Below are 16418 nucleotides of genomic sequence, written 5' to 3' on the forward strand. Positions count from 1 at the left end.
GAGGGATTTGGGACAAGGGATGGAGGGACAGGACAAGGGAATGGCTCCCAGTGCCAGAGGGCAGGGCTGGATGGGATATTGGGAAAGAATTCCCCCCATGAGGGTGGGGACCCCCTGGCACAGGCTGCCCCCCTGAACCACCCCATGCCCTCTGCTTTCCACCCCTTGGGATTGTGTGCCCTGGATCTCCTGCACAGCTGATCCCAGGTGCATCCTTGCAGCCTTTTTTACCAATCCTGGTGTTTCTGTGCCCAAACTGCAGTGCCAGGGCAAGCTGCACAGGAAAATACAGGGTGCAGGAGCTTTTTGGGAAGCAGCTTGCAGGAATGTGCACAGGAACACAGGATCTGCTGGGCTGCTTTATTTCTCTATTTCAAACAGCATAAATTAAACTCATTTTATTTTTTTCCCCTCTTCTTCAAATCTTCTCCTTGTGTACTGGAAACCCAAACACAGCAGAGTTGGGTTGATATTCAGAGCCCAGAAATGGAAGTGGCCACTTTAATTTGGCCACTCTCCAAAGCCAGCCATGGGGTGGGGGAGAGGGAAATGGGTTTGCAGTGCTGTTTTTCAGTTTGAATCATAAAGGTGTTTAACATAGATAAGGAAATGTTTAACTCTGTGTTATCTTAGCAAAGTTGCTTTAAAAGGTGGCTCTTCCCAAGAGCAGAAGGAAGATTTTCTTTTTCAGCACATCCCTTTCCTGGGTTTGAATATTCATTACATACTTGATTTTTATTTTTTTTTTTCCCCTTTTCTGCTCTCCATATACTCCAGGTCCCTTTTCTGCCCACCCAAAACCTGGATTTGTCCTGTGCAAATGAAGGGAATTTCTGGGCTGCTTCCTCCTGACTCCTGCCACCTCTCTCCAGGGCACCCAGCCGAGCTTCCCCAGGGAACTTTAATTAGCTTTCCACACAAATTCCGCTGCTCAGCAGCGTGGAGGGGCTCAGGGAGGTGGAGTGAGGTGGGGAAGGGGCTGCTTTTGGAATGTCTTGTTCAAATGCCACTCTGGGGTTCTTATTTGGGGTTTTTGCCATTTTTTCAGTGCAAAAAAATGTCAGATGCGGGCAGGTGGTTCTCCATAGGGAGCAAAACCAAAGCTTGCTTGTGCTGTCTCCTGGAAATAACCCACTCAGGGTTCTTAGTGTTATAAGGTGTCTTTTTGTCTGAATTAAGAAGAGTATGTGTGTGTGTCTAAGAAAGGAAAAACATGGGATATTTTTTTTGCCTTATATTGTTGCCAGTTCTTGTTCGTTCTCAGAGTTGGCCCTTTGGGGGCTGGCAGCTGGGGCACTGCACAATCTGTAATGTTGAAATTACACTGGGCTGACTTTTGAGCTCGTGTCTCAGCCTTTCATCAAGGTACAGTCAAGATTATTATCTCCTTGCTCTTAGAATTCCTCTGTCTGTTGGATTTGTTAACTCCAGTTCTTTCCTGGTGATGCTGATGCATCCACCCCCCGTCTTTCACTTGTGTGGGTATTTTTCAGTCTCACTTCACGAGAAGGTCCTGAACAAGCCTCTAATGAATCACAGCTTTCTCCTCACGATGACATCGTGTCCTTTATTTGCATCTCTGTTTGCATCATTATTTTTTTAACCTCATGCCTGCTGCAGCCTTTCTCCCTCTCCCAATCTGGGAGTTTTTCAGCCTTGGGATGTGATTGCAATTAAAGCCCTTCCATTCCAGAGTCTCTCACCTCCCCTGAGGCACTGCCTGTGCCCAAGGCCTTTGAACTGTGCTGGCTCCTGCAGCTGCTGGCACCAGCAGCATTTCTGTCTGCACGTTGTTTTTCCTGAAGAAATCAAGTTAAGGCAGATCAGGATGACCATCTGTCTTCTCACCTCTCTTTCCTCCTCCCCCAGCAGTATCCTGAGCACTTCCAGGCATCTGGCAGAGGACAGGAGATCTTAAATTTGCTGCAATTAAGTGCAGGAGGAAGCTGCTGAGCCTTGTCCTCTCAGGAAGGTACTGTTGTGGGACTGACCCTTACCAGGCATCCAGGGATTCACATCAGCTGCCCGTGAAGATGGGATGGTTTTTCTGCCCACATTCCCATTTCTTTGATACCAGGGAAGCTGGAAAACCACTTCTTGTTTGCTGTCCATCAGTGGTCTGTGCACATCAGGCTGTCCCCTCATGGGTGGGCTCTGGGCCTTGCCCAGGGGTGTTTGGAGGACAGCCTTGGGTCTCCTTCAGCCTCTCATTTTTTTCTTTTTTTTTTTTTTGACATCTCTTTGTGAAACCTCACTTGGAAAAGCAGCAATGTTGCCTTTTCCAAGCCCAGGAATGCCAGTCTCAGCATCTCGACAGGCTGGGGCTGCTCACAAGCAGCACCACTGAGATTCGTGCCAAAATCCACCCTGCAAATCCCATTCCAGGCGGGCTCCATGGCCCTTCTCTGCTTCTCTTTAACCCACCTCTTGCTCTTCCCACTCTTCGATGCCATGCCAGCAGCTGAGGGGTTAAAAGAGTCTGGGGGGCGAGGGGGTGGGGACGAGGTGTTTCAGCTGCTCATTACTCACTGCCAACTTCCCCCAAAATCATATTAATTTCACGCTGTCACGCAGGACTGCGCTGTCTCTGCCGTCAGCAGCCAGGAGGGTGACGGGGCTGGGGGGAGCCTGGGTGCCCCTCACCCACCCCATGGCTGCCTTTTGGGGAGCTCACTGGTGCCTCTTCCCTCACCCAGGTGCCCACCCAGGTGGGGCTGGGGCCGCTCACCTTGCGGGGGGATGTGGGGAGCGCTCTGCGCTGCCTCCCGATGATCATTTTCCACCCCGCTGCTCGTGCAAAAACCCCATGAAATTGGGTCTGCTGCAGCAGGGAGGGAGGGAGGGAGGGGAGCTGCCAGCCTGCCCTGCCCTACCTGTGCTCAGCAAGGATGCTGCTTAAAAGTTGCTTTTTAACCATTTGCCTCCCTTTTTTAATGCCAGCGAGCACAGCCCAGCTCTGCCCGTAAAGATCGAGCTGCCTTTGCCTCCTGTCTGATTTCTCCCCCTTTTCTGCTGTTTTCTCAGCGCATCTGCCAGAGCTGTCACCTCTGCAGGGACTTAGTGCCATCAGCTGGGCCTCTGACAGCTCCCACACAAGCTCAGCACTGCCGAGCCCATCCTGGCTGAAGCTCACTCTCCGTGGCAGACACTCTGCTCTGTCCCCTGCCATTTGGAGCGTTCTCAGCCCTAGAGCCCATCTCACCTTTTTTCCAGGTGTTGTGCTTGCATTTTTTTTGGTGGGTTGTGGCTGGAAGGATGATCCTTTCCCCTTTTCTCTCATCGTGGCCACACTTCTTGGAGCTCTTGGCAGGGGGGTTGGACTAGATGATCTCCAAGCCAAACTATCCAGTGATCCTGTGGAATCCCTGTCTTCATCCTGCACTCTCTGAGACAGGTGGAGAGCAATGAGCTTTCCATGAAATGGAGTGGAAACATCACCACTGAATCCCAGGCTCCCTGTCCTGTCTTCTGGGACTTTTACAGGTGACCTGTAAAGACAACTCCCACTGTGCAGAGTGGCCTCTGAGCTTTGCTGTGGTCATGGCAGCTTGGCAAAGGGTGACCAAAGGTCTGGGAGCAGGAGGAGAGCCACCATTGTAGTTTGGGCAGCAGCCACACCTCCAGTTTTGGGCACAGGATGGGCAAATGGGAGTGTCAGCAGTGAAAAGACACCTCTGCTCTTTTCCAGCACGAGGAGAAAATGGGATGTTCTGCTGTCTCTGGAGTGTGGTGGCTCCCAGCCTGCCTCACCAAGGAGCTGTTCTGTGCCTGCTCTTAATGCTTTGCCTTGCTCTGAGCCCTGGCAGGTGTCACACGTGGCCAGCCTGGGCTCTGGGGGACAAGCTCAGGGGAGCTGGGCAGCCGGGTTGTGTTTGAGTCTCCGGCACAACTCCCACGTTCCCGCTGCGCTTCCATGCATTTGATCTTCCCTCTGTGTTTCTCTGTTCTCCTGATGAAAATAATTAATCAGGTTATTTTTCTAAGTCATCCTGCAGCTTTACAGGGACAAGACTTAAATAAGGATTCTCTTTAAAGCAGAGCTGGGTTAAAATAGCTGTGTGCCTATAAATATCTCATTGCTTCTATATTTATTCTCCAGCTCAGTGCAGGAGGTTCTACAGCTGAATAAGAGATATCTCTTTATTTTTTGGATTGTTGATGCGGCTGGAATCTTTAACAGCAAGGCTGCCTTCTCCAAAGGATGCCTTGGGTACACCTCTGGGTTTATTCTGTGTTTCCTAGTTGCTAGTTGTACAAATTTCCTCTTGTCTTTGAAAGGAGCTGACTCATAAGAATCCTCCAGGAGCAGAGATTTGAGGCAGACCCTCCTGTGAGCACTATTTTTAGCATAACTTATTTTTTTGACCAGAGCTGTACTCTGATCAGGATTTTCAAAAGAGCCCAGGAGAGATAAATCCCCAAATCTCAGCGCTGTGGGAGCTGCGGGTTCCTTTGAAATCCTGACCCTCTGGTGATTAGGGCAGTGACTTGGTGGCTCCTAAGCCCTGGTCCTGCAAGGTGCTGCGTGCTGGGAGAATTGTGGCTTAGGAGTGTGAGCTCTGAGAAAGGCTTTGCAGGCATTGGAGGCTCTTGTTGAAGGCTGTGCAAGGATTGAGATTTCCTGAGGGTTGGGATGTAGGGGTCTGTAGGTGACTGCTGCATTTGTACATCTCAGGGACAGCTGCCAGGGGAGTGTGGTTTGGTCCTGGTGTGCTCCAGGGAGGTGATGTGGGGGAAGATGTCCTGATAGAGCTGCTCCTTTCTCCACCATCCTTTCTCCTTTTGTCTCCCCCAGCAAAAAAAAAAAAAAAAAAAAAAAAAAAAAATTACTATTAGGAGTAGCTAGTACTACTAGTAGGATTAAGAAGGAAGATGTTGGATAGGTGAAATGAGGGGATTTGAGAGTGGCTGGCTCATGGCAGCAGAGGGGACAAGAGCCCTTCTGTGACCAGAACCAGCTCAGAGCTCTGTAAGATTGCCCAGGAGAAGAGAAGCAACAACAAAACCTGAATAATATTAAAGTGGGATTTTCCACCTCCATCCTGGTTTGGGGTGACCTCTTCCATCACACATCCACCAGTTATCTTTAAATCCTCTGAGTCACTCTTTTAGGGTGGCTTTGAACTCCCAAACTCATGTCAGTGTTCAAGTTCAGCACTACTGCTTAAACCTAGTCCTTCCTAAAGCTTGTGGTGCTCCCTGTGCCAGCTCTGCACCTTCCCCTGGCCCTTAGGAACTGGAAATTGTAGGCATTGAGGTGTGAAACTTCAGGAGGAAGTCTGTTCCTGCTTTCATTAGACAGTGAATCATCGTTGTCTTTAAAGCATGGACATAAATGTGGAGAATAGGCAGGTGTCTTCTCCAGGAGGTGTCAGTGAGTCCTGGCTGCTTTTCCTTGATGTCACCAAGTCTAAAATAGATTTATGGCAAGAAGTGGATTAAAAAAAATACTTCCCACCCCAATGGTGCAAGCTTGTCCATCAGCAAGGAGCAGGAAACAAAGCAGGGCACGTGCAATACCCCGTGGGCAGGCACAGGTGGGAAGGGACATCCTGGGATCTTGCTTTGCAGTCGGACCAGAAGAAAGATGGGAACAATTCAGGAGATGACCACATCCATCCCTCCATCCTAAAGGCGTGTGAGGCTGCTGGGTGAGGCTCTGCACATCCCAGCTCCTGCTGCAGGGGCTCCAGGGCTCTCATTCCTTTTTTCCACACTAAAATTCCAGCGTGGGAGCCAGCTCTGGAGGGCAAAACGACTGTGACAGTCACACACCAGAGCAGCTGTACCTGGCTGCCCCCAGGAGCTGGAAAATCAGCGTGGATTGGGAGGAGCAGGGGGCTGAGGAGCTGCAAAGGGAGGCTGCAGGGCCAGGATGCTGCTGCCTCCAGCTCAGCAAATCCAGGCAAGGGAAAGGCCCCTTTTCCCACCAGCCTTTAAAGCCAATCTCTCCCGATGTTAAAACCTCCCAAAGTTGGATTAAACGCAGCAAAATTAAGAAACCAAACCTGGTTGCAGCACCTGCTTAGAAGTGACTTAAGTGGAGGGATATTAAAATTTTAAGACTTGCTGCTGTGTTGCTGATGGAGGATTTCAAAAAAATAATAATTACTGTTGGGTGGTGGGTTTTTTTTTTTTTTTCTTTCTGCTTGGTTTTCAGGATTGGTTTCTGTTTAGTGTACGGCCTAATTGCGTAATTACACGATAGACTGGAGTAGAATTTAGTGTGTGTAATACCAGTTATAAAGAAGAGCCCTAATTATGTAGATCTTCTCAGGTAAATAATACATCAGGGGCATGGAGTGGCCTAATTACTGTTCTGAAAACCTGCCTAATGACTAATTTACTTGGAATTTCAGAACGCTTTTGATAAGGTCCCTCATAAGCAACTGTTAAGGAAAATAAATCGAGAAGGGAGAAAATGTTTTGCTGTGTTTTTAAACAAGGCAGTTAAGCCACAGGAAGCAGCCACTGCCTCCCCTGATCCAGCATCTTGAGGAGAAGGAAGATCCCCTGCCTGCCTCCTGCTCTGGGGCCAAAGCTGTTGTGTTCCTGATCCTGCTTTGCCACGAGCTCCAAGGGAGGCTGCTGCCACTGTCCACTAAAAATGGGATTCGTGGGTCCCTTCCCAGCTCCTTGGAAGAAGCACATCTGTGTCCACATGGTCCCTGGCACTTGTAGTAGTTGTGGTGTTGGGCATCTAAAGAATTCTTGAAGATCTGTGCCAAAACTCGATAAATCCAGGAAGAACTAAACTTGGAGTTCTCCAGAGGTGCCGAGGAAGCAAGGGCAATCCAAAAGCTGGAGCAGCTTCCTTTTCTGGTGGATGTCATGGACTTCCTGCATGAGGATGGAAGTCCAGAGCTGGGACCAGCAGCAGTGTTATTCCAGGGAGTGTGTGAGATGCTGCAGTGAGGGGAGCCTGGCTTTGGCCCTGCCCCAGGAGCAGGCAGCAAGGACAGGTCTGCCCAGAAAACTGGGCTCTGGAAGGGATCCGTGCTTGGAGCAGCCAAGCTTGGGCAGGCAGCAGCACAAGGAAAAGGAGAAATCCCATAAAGCAAAACCCAGTTGTGCTGCAGCAGCAGAACAAGGGGCCTCCAAACAAAGATGATGCTCCTGGGCAAAGAGGAGAGGAAGCTGGAAAAATGGATGATCCATGGTAAAGAACAAGGTGCAGACGTGGCTGTCCCGTGTCCCGCTGGCTTTTCACACGGATTTTGCAGGAGCTTTGATTATCCAGCAGGACATGAACGAAGGCTCAGCTTTGCACTGGGACTTGCTTCCTGGTGTCACTTCATCTGTGGGCCAGGGGGACGCTGCTCCCCTGCTCTGCTCTGCCAAATCCCTCCACCCACGGCTCCACCAGAGCTGGAGGGAGCCACAGTTTGACTGGGCTCCAGGATCCAGAGGTTTCCCTCCCACCTTGTCCTCCTGTGCCTTCATTTGCTGATTTTCAGAGGTGAAGGAGACATTATTGATGCTGCTGCTGATAATGGTAATAGGGGAGATGGGTGCCAGATAATTCCTGAACTCTCTAACAGGATTTAAGCTAACAAGAGAGGAAGGCTTTTTTCCTCCCTCCTTCCCTTTCCCTTCCTCCTTTTCAGATATTTCCTGTGCTGGGGATAACAACACCAAGGAGTGTTAAATTGGCTCTGAATGTCCACCCCTGGCTGTCCACATTCTTGTAACGATTTCATTAGCTTGAATTATCCACGTTATTTTCTTGTAATGGGATTAGCCATCCTGGAGTCAGCTGAAGTCCTGGAGCGGGAGGCGGGAGGGCCCTTCTGCTGCGGATCCCATTAACTCCCTCATGCAGGGGGTGGAACTGGCCATGGCTCAGCCCAGGGGCAAAACCATTTGCCAGGGTCCTGCCTTCCTCAAGGAGGAAGAAAGAAAAAAAAGGACCATTACTGTATTTTTTTTTTCCTCCCCCTTTTAATCAGCAAATGCAGAGGCAGAGAGCGGCAGGGCCATGGTTTTCTGGAGGGGGAAGGTCCTGTTTGGGGGCAAGCGGGGGAAAAAGAATAAAATGGAGAGGAGCATTGCAAAGGGATTGAGTGAATTCCATGTGGCTGCAGCCTGCTGCTGGGGCTGAGGCTGTGCAGGGAGGGGAGGGAAGGCCTTGTGTCTCTTTTGGACTCATCATCCCTGCCCAGAGCCATTTGGGATGAGTGGTCACGCTGCCCGGCTCATCCGCCTGAGCTCGGCCTGGGGCTGCCAGCAGGCACGAGGGGGCATTTGGGCAGGGCTTGGGATAGGAAGGCAGCAAGAGGAGAGGAGGAGGAGATGGTGGCAGTAGATGGCAAGCCAGGAGAAGGTTGGCAGCCTTGATAAAGGTTTTCATAATCAGTTTTTCAACATGGTTTTGCTGTTTTGTTTTTCTTGAAGCAGTATAAACCAGAGAGGGGGATTTAGGACTGCTCTGTGCTGTGGGACCTCTGTACACACCTGCAGAGCACTCAGGGTGATTTTTGTGGTTGTTTTCCAAGATGTTCTGTGTTTTTTGGCAGTGGACAGATTCATGGTGTCAGCTGTGCTGTCCCCCTCAGAATGTGGCAACCCAAGAGTCCTTGATCAGCTCATGGCTTGGGATGTACCAAGATCAAGTCAGATGAACACACCTGTGTGTTTGGGACTTGAAAATACCATCAGGGATTTTCACCCAAGGGTTTTGCAGTTTAAATGGTGCTCTTTGAGACAGAGAAGGGGTTGAAATGGAGGGAATGCTTCCCAGCTGGAGAGATGTTTATAATTTTTTTGGAATAAACTGTTCCCTGTGAGGGTGGGGAGGCCCTGGGACAGGGCACCCAGAGAAGCTGTGGCTGCCCCTGGATCCCTGGCAGTGCCCAAAGCCACGATGGATGGGGCTTGGAGCAAGCTGGGATGGTGGAAGGTGTCCCTGCCCATGGCAGGAGGTGGAACAGGATGGGCTTTAAGGTTTCTTCCAACCAAACCACTCTGATTCCACGTTCACCCTGATCCGGAGGAACCTGTCCCATGAGCGAGCTGCCTGAAGCTGTGAGGTTTTCTGGAGAGCAGGGAGGAAGGAAGGGGAGGGAAGGGGTTTTCTGGAGCCCACCTGGATGCCCATTCTCCTCTGTCCCATGGCTGTGTTGGTGGAGGATGCGCAGGCTCCTCCTGGTGCCCAGGCAAAGCCAAGTGAGCCGTGGGTTGTCTCCCGAGCTGGAATGTGCTGGTTAATAGCAATATAATGTCCTATAATTAGCAGGCAAAGGACTTGCCTCCCAGCTGGCCTGTGCCAGAAGGATGTAATTACAATCCCAAGGAGTGCTGTTCCTCTGACCTGCAGCCAGCTTGCAGTGAGGAGGAGAAATCTCCTTTTCCTCCCTGTTCAGCCAGGGAAGCAGGATGGCAGCTGGAAGAGCTGCCAAAGCAGCAGGAGAGCAGCTGATAGCCAGCAGTGCCATGGAGAAATGCTGCATCTCTTGTGGGTGGGAGGGAGGAGATGTCCCTGCTGGCATCTCTGGGATGCACCCTGTGTTTCTGCTGAGCTTGGAAGGGGTGACTTGTCAAAGGAGAGCTTGTGGCTGTCTCTATTCTGCAGCCCCGTGGATCATGGCTCAGCCAGGGCCAGCACAGGCTTTTTCTGGTTTCCCAGCAAATCTGGATGGGCACAAAACAAAGGCTCTCATTTAGGAAATAGGAGTTGCAGTGTTTGTGGAGGCTGTCATCCCTCCCAGCCAACAGCAGGAAAACGTGCCAAGCCTGGGAGAGCAAGGTGTGAGGACAGATCTGCCAGCCTGGCTGGCAGGGCCTGCAGGGACAGGGGAGCCCAGGCAGAGCCACGTCCTCCACACCTCTGCCCTCCCTCCTGGTCCTGATTCCACTTGGGATTTCAGAGAGTAGCTGTTGGGCACCATTTTTCATGGATCTGTGGGAAGGAAGCTGGGAGCAGCTGTGTGCATGGCAGGTCACCAGGGGCTCTGCCATCCTGCTGCCTCTGCAGCAAAACTCTTTGCTTTTGGCCCCCAAACCTTCCTGTGTTAATTGTGAGCAGCTCCATGGGGGTTTCACGAGAGACTTGGGATTGCTGCATACCTTGGCCACACTGCAATCCCATCCCAGTGTGGTGCCACCAGGAGCTGTGGGGGTGTTCTGTCAGAAATGCAGCTCCAGGCCAGGCACAGGGGTCTGGTGGGCTCTTCAGGACTGAGGTTCAAGTCTTGTGCAGAGTTAAGCCAGGTGACTGCAAGCCAGTCAATGTCTCAAGCCTGAAAGGGCTTTGCCCCCACAACCACCAGCTCCTTCAGCCCTGGTGCAGGGGCTCAGGAGCACTTGGAGAAGGCGTGGATGAGTGGGTGAGTATAAATCCAGAAACCACTCTGGTTTCACACTCACTGATGCTGGAAACCTCCCTGTGAACCATCCTGCTCGAGGGAAGGAGCCTGGCCTGGTGCTGTGCTCTGTGCTGGCAGCAGGATTGCTGATCTCTGCCCACTTTGAGAGGAGAGAGAGGCACCAGCACCCAGAGAATCCCCTACCCTGGGCTGCCTGTGGGTTTTTCACTCCATCTGTGCCCATCAGAGCTCTGTGCTGGAAGGGGAAGGAGCTGGCAGCACCACCACGTCTGACTTGCTGTGACTCCACAGCCATCCCAGCCCCTGGGAGCACATTTTCAAACAGCTCCATGAGATCTTACAGAAAAGCTGCTTTCTTCTCTCTCCTGCCATTATGCTCTGGTGTCACCTGGGCGATGTGCTCATGCTTTTCCTCCTCCCATCCCCATTCCAGTGCCTTTGCCCATGGCACAATCCATGCCTGGCCATCCTGGAGCCAGGATGCAGCTGGAGTGGGAGCAAAGCTGTCAGCACCTGGCTTCCCTCTGGCTTCCCTGGGTAGGGAGCCTGGCACTGCAGGGGGTAATTTGGTTTCCTTCTGCCTCTGCCTCTCTCTCCCCCCAAATCCAGGAGAAATAATTGGAAAGGAGAGGTGTGAGTCTGAGCCTGGCACCGCAGAGGAGAACATTAAAGGCCGGAGCTGTGCCTTCATTCGCAGCTCCCGCGCTGGTAATTGCTGTGTTGTGCTTTCTAATTAGCGCCGCAGTGGGGGGGATGCTGTTCCCCTGCATGGCCCCACTGGGGTCAGCCCTGTCCCCTCGGCTTCCCTCACCCCTCCACCTCGCCTGTTCCCTGGATCCATCCTTTTGGAAGCCCCTGCTGGCTCCCAGTGCCCAGGGAAGGCTCCTGGCCAGCCCTGCTCTGCATCTGGAGCAGGTCTCCACTCCCTCCACACCTCTCCACGTGTGGGTGGCTTGGACTGCTCTGAGCTGGGGAGGAAGGAGGAGCCAGTTGCTCCCAGATTTGGCCAGGCTGATGTGGGTCAGCACAGCTTCCCTGGCACCCTGAATCCAGAGCCATCCTGCTCCTGTGGGTGCCCCTGACCCACCCTGAGTGCTGGGTCTTGGTGTCAAAAGGACATGTTGGTGTTTGGGTGCACACACTGAGCGTTGTCTGAGACCTCCCTCTGAGCAAATACTCTGCTCCTGTTCCTTCAGCAAATACTCTGCTGCCCTCAGGCAATGTCCTTGATATTTTTCATGGAGAGAGAGAGACTGGAGCATGCCCATGGCTCCTACCTCCCATTTTTCCTAGCTAGATGGGCATCTCCATGGCTCAGGAGCTCTCTCCTTGCCTCTCCTTTGACCCAACTGCAGCATTTGAGATGCTCCAGGGATCCTGGGAGTCCCTGCCACCCCCACCCCGTTGCAGGAGGACCTCTGGAAACCACAGGATCCGAGCATTCCCAGCAGCCGAGGCTGCTCCCTCTCCTGTGCTGGGGTTTGTTTGTTTGTTTGCGTGGCTCCAGCTCGGAGGGGGCAGGAGGGAGAGGGAGGGAAAGCACCGAGCGGGAGACGTGCGGATTCATTTTGAAGCTTCATAATGGTGCATTTACACACCACGTTGCCTAAGGAAATTGGGTGGATGAATGCCTGGTCATGCTGCCAGTGCAGCAGGTTAACTCCCAGGATTTAGCTTATATCATTTCACGAGAGCGTTTATGGCCTTTACTGTGTTTATTCCCAGGTGCTCTTTGGCACTGCTGTATCCCAGGCTCCTTTTGTGTATGCACGCCTGTGTGGAGATTTTCAAATAAAATAACACATCTCTTCAGACCTGGGCCACATTAAATATTTATTGCCTGCAGTTTGTGCATATGTGTTTGATAAATGGGTGCGAGGGGAGGGGAGGAGAAGGGGAAGAGGGAGCTTGGCAGCAGGGAAAGCGTTGGCTTTGTCCTGGAATTTCTCCAGGGGATGGCACTGGAGAGGGGTGTCCAGCACGTGCTGCCCTTGGGGCTAAAAAAAACCTTTTTAGGGTTTTTGGACAAAGTGGGATGGCTGCATGCTTTGGTGTTCAAGCCACAGGTCCCTTCTTGTGGGCTAGGAACCCCCTTATCTCCCCATCCTTGGCTTTCCAGTGACACTGCAAAATTTGTCTGAAATGCTGTTGGATATGGACGTTGTGGTCTGCTGGATTCGCCTGTTTCCCTTTCTACATCCAGAAAGCTTCGATAAAACCAGTTTATTCCAGCAGAGAAGCTGCAGGATGGGAGAGGCTGAAGGGTTAGAGCAAGGAAATCCAATCATAAAAAATGCCCAGGATCCTGGAGTTGGAGGGATGACACCTCTGGGGATGGAGAAGCTACTCTGGAAACAGAATGATTCCCTGTGGGGCCATGCTCTGTGTCCTGCCTGTATCCTGTGCACTCCAGCCCCACTTCTGGAAACAATAAATCTGTTTTGGTGGGATCTGGAGCAGCCCTGGTAACCTGGAGATGCTTTGCCCACCCTGAGCAAGGCATGGCATTCTGGCTGGATCTCCTGAGGGAAGGAGGAGCAAAGCAGTTACATTAAAGAAGTTTTTTGTATTGTTATGTTTTACATCCAGAATTATCCTTGAAATCCAAGCTGAGTTTTTAGCTGGTTTCATTTGCTTTGGAAATGGGGCTTGGAGGGCAGCAGAGTGGCTGCAGGACACCTGATGTGAGTGACCCACTCAGTGTGGGTCTGCAGCTGGCACTGCCAGGGTTTGTGGGGAAGGGGTGACTCTTCCCTTCATCTCATGCTGTCCCTGCTTTTCCTTGGATTCACAGCACCTTTGGAGAGCTCAAGACTGTCCGGCTGCCCAAGAAAATGGCAGGAACGGGATCCCACCGGGGCTTTGGCTTTGTGGATTTCGTCACCAAGCAGGATGCCAAGGTGAGCTGTGCCCTTCTGGCACTGCCACAGGTGGGCAGGGAAGCCTGGAGGCTCTCTCCCACTAAAGCTTAGCCCAGGTTTGGGCTGGTAGCATTCCCCAGGAAAGCTGCACTCAGACTGTGGGCAGCAACAAAACCCACAGCCCAGACCCTAAAGGGGATGATTTTGGTGCAACGGATAAAACAACTCAAAATTCTTGTAATACAGGACAGGAGCTTATTTTTCAGATTTGTCAGCAGCAAGGTGAGACAGGATGGTTTTGACCCAACATTAATGCATCAGGAAACCTCTGCACATGTCCCACCTCTGCCACCACCTTGATTTTAGGGGAGTTTTGGATATTGTGGCTGTTCCCTCATTTGTAACCTGTGCAAGGCTTGTGTTCACCAGTTCTTCTGTGTGTTTTGAGAGCCCCCTGTGAGCAGCCTTACCCTGCTGCTTTCCCAGTGACTGTGCCACAGGATCAGTAGTTATGAATTGGCCTAGTTCATTTATTTTTTGAAAGCTTTCCTATATCTTTTAAGTTCCATGCTTTTAGCAGAAACAAGGGGATTGCAGCCTGTCTGATGATATCCTGCTCTTATCCTTTGCCAGAGGTTCTGGGGCAGGGTGGATTTCATCCTGCTGCTGATTCCTGGTGATTTGGGCAGGGTCTGGAAGGGAATGGCTGTAAGCACAACCCATGGGATGTTACTGCTGCAGGGAAGGGACCACATGAGCCCCCAAAACTCCAGATTTTCCAGACTGTGAGTGCAGATGAAGGACAGAGGAGGGGGGAGCCAGTCAGAACCTGTGTTTATGTTTTTAGACAGCATTCATTGATCCAGGATCACAAGGGACTATTAGATCATCCCTTCCAGGCTGACCTCCTGTATAACACAGTACATGGAGTTTCTTCGTTAGTCCTGTATTGATCCTAATTCAAACTTCCCTCTGCTCAGCTTCCCTCCTCCCCTTGGGGGTCAGCTGGGGGTGCAGGGATCCCCCCAGGAGCCTGGTTCCTCTCCCTGCACCTTGAGCTGTGCCTGTGGCTCTGCTTAAAGCAGCTTTGCTTTTGCCTCTGCTTCACTCCACGGTCACTCAGACTTTGTTGCTGGGGTTTGAAATAATCTTTTCCCAAGGAAACTTTTGGATGGAAAGGTACATAGAGGGACCTGACTGGTTCTTTACTGCTGCTCTCTGGGGGAAACAGGCACAGGCTCAGTGTTTGCTTCCCATCCCTTTTCATCCCCTCAGGGGCTGACTCCAGCTGCACTGGACAAATGGGAATCTCAGTGATAGGCAGCCCAGCTATGGTGAGGGGAGAGAGCCAGGCAGGGCTCTGGCCCAGGGCACAGCTCCCAAAGCTTATGGAGGGGAGCATGCAGGGAGAGAGCTGCCCCGTGGAACAGCTCTCAGCAGGGTTTTCTTCTTTCCCAGCAAAGCAGCTCTTCTTCCTTCTTCCTATTTTTTTTCCACCCTCATCTCTTTGAGGGATTTAATTGTCTCACAAGTGGCACATCAAGTACACTCCATTGGCCGTCTGGAAGAGGATGCACGGTGTATTGATGAATAGGATCCTGAATATTGTAAACACGCTCATAATTGGCTTAGAGTTTATTGCTGAGTGAAATGAGAGAGGAGGGGAGTGGGCCTGGAGACCTCTGAGCTGAATAGCTCTGACTGTCAGTGACGCTTTTGCTCAGAGTGGTAATCTGGAAATTGCTTATAAGCATCTTATAAAACATGATGGGTTTGTAATAGAATAGTTAGGCTGCCTTTGTTGGGCATTTAAAGCCTGTGACCTCCCGTGTTTGTCTTTTTCTCTGAACAAGCACGGCTGCTGTGGGAGCGCACATGGAGATTTTCCACAGGCAGCGCGGAGATGGGGGCTCCTCCTCCCAACTCCCCGATGCTGTGCCTGCAGATCTGCCCCATCAGGCTTGGCTTGATCTCCTCAGCCTTCCCTGCAACTCTGATGCACTGGCAATCCCAAATTAACTCCAGTTAAGGAAGCACTAAACGTTTCCTGACGTTCCCTGTGCAGAATTGTTGCGGAATTGTTTTTATTTTTGAACTACTAACTGGGAAGCCGAGTTCCCACTTTTCTCCCCTGTTGATATAAAAATACATCTGGTCTCCAAATAGAAATTGCCCATTTGGGAGAGACAGCCAATGCTTTCAGAATGCACACACATACGGAAGGAAAAATCCTTGTGTGCAGCTGGCATTGCGGAGAGCATCCTCAGTTGGGACCAGCTCTTGCAAGGGAGGGATATTTATCAATCTCCTAATGTTGTTGACCCTTTGTCCCTCTAATGATTCCAGCCTGGAGGCTCTTTGCCTTGAGTGTTTAATAGGGCAAGGGGGAATCTGGAGGCAGAGCAGCACTGTCCTCCAAATGAGTGCAGCAGTCAGGGCTGGCGCTGTCACACCCGCGGGTGACAGACGCTGCGGTCCTGTGTGTGCTCCCGGCCCTCCCAGCACAGCAGGCTCTGCTCCAGAGCTCTGCCTGCCTCATCCCAGCAGCCTGGCCTTCCTGGAGGTTTATCAGCCATCTCTTCACTTGCAAATTCTCTTTCTGAATCCCACAGACGTTTTTAAGGCGCTGTTCCAGCCTCTCCCTTTCCTCTCCCACTTTTTCCCACCATGCTGAGCCGTAACGTTAAGGTTGAACCAAACTTTGCAAAAAATGCTCAGAAATGGCATTTTTAAGCATGCTCACATCCTATTCTCAAGGAAGAGAAGCCCTTAGTGTTTTCATGCAACCCCTAAAGCATCTGGAAAGCAAATGAGGCCCAGGAGGTTTGCCAGGGATCTGCAGGCTTTGGGTGGCCTGGCAGAGGGTGTGTTACCAAATGCAGCAGCTTTATCAGAATCGGGTTTGGGATTTCCACAGGAGCTTTTTGTGGCAAAGGCTCTCCTTAAAGGTGTAGGAAGATATGGAGCCCTGGGAATTAGAGGGCTTTTGCGGTGAGTCTCTCTCTTGGATGAGCAGGCACCACACCTCCCTTTATCCCTCATTTGGATACGACTCCACAAACCTCTGGCCTTTCTTTGTTCCTCCAGAGAGGTGTCCTGGGAAGGCAGATGCTCACATAGAGGAGCTGCACCCCAAAAATAGCTCCTGCTTTTTGTGAGAGCCAGCCTGCTTCTCCTCATTTCATACTTGTCACCTAATTAAAATATATTTTTTTCCCTACCTATCTCTTCA

At 51.4% G+C, this 16418-nt stretch overlaps 1 protein-coding gene across 3 annotated transcripts in view; it reads left to right on the plus strand.

Moving 5' to 3' along the window:
- The window catches only part of RBM19 (RNA binding motif protein 19), a 62004-nt gene that overhangs the window by 20518 nt on the left and 25068 nt on the right, over window positions 1-16418 (plus strand). For 2 of the 3 annotated variants that reach the window (XM_053993510.1, XM_053993509.1), the window contains exon 22: window positions 13120-13225. In XM_053993510.1, coding sequence (XP_053849485.1) covers window positions 13120-13225 — 106 coding nt within the window. Of the gene's footprint in view, window positions 1-10934; window positions 11008-13119; window positions 13226-16418 lie in introns of those variants that run through there. The other variant, XM_053993511.1, reaches the window with a different exon arrangement.

Source organism: Vidua macroura, chromosome 18 (assembly GCF_024509145.1).
Source record: "Vidua macroura isolate BioBank_ID:100142 chromosome 18, ASM2450914v1, whole genome shotgun sequence".
NCBI classification, from domain to species: domain Eukaryota; kingdom Metazoa; phylum Chordata; class Aves; order Passeriformes; family Viduidae; genus Vidua; species Vidua macroura.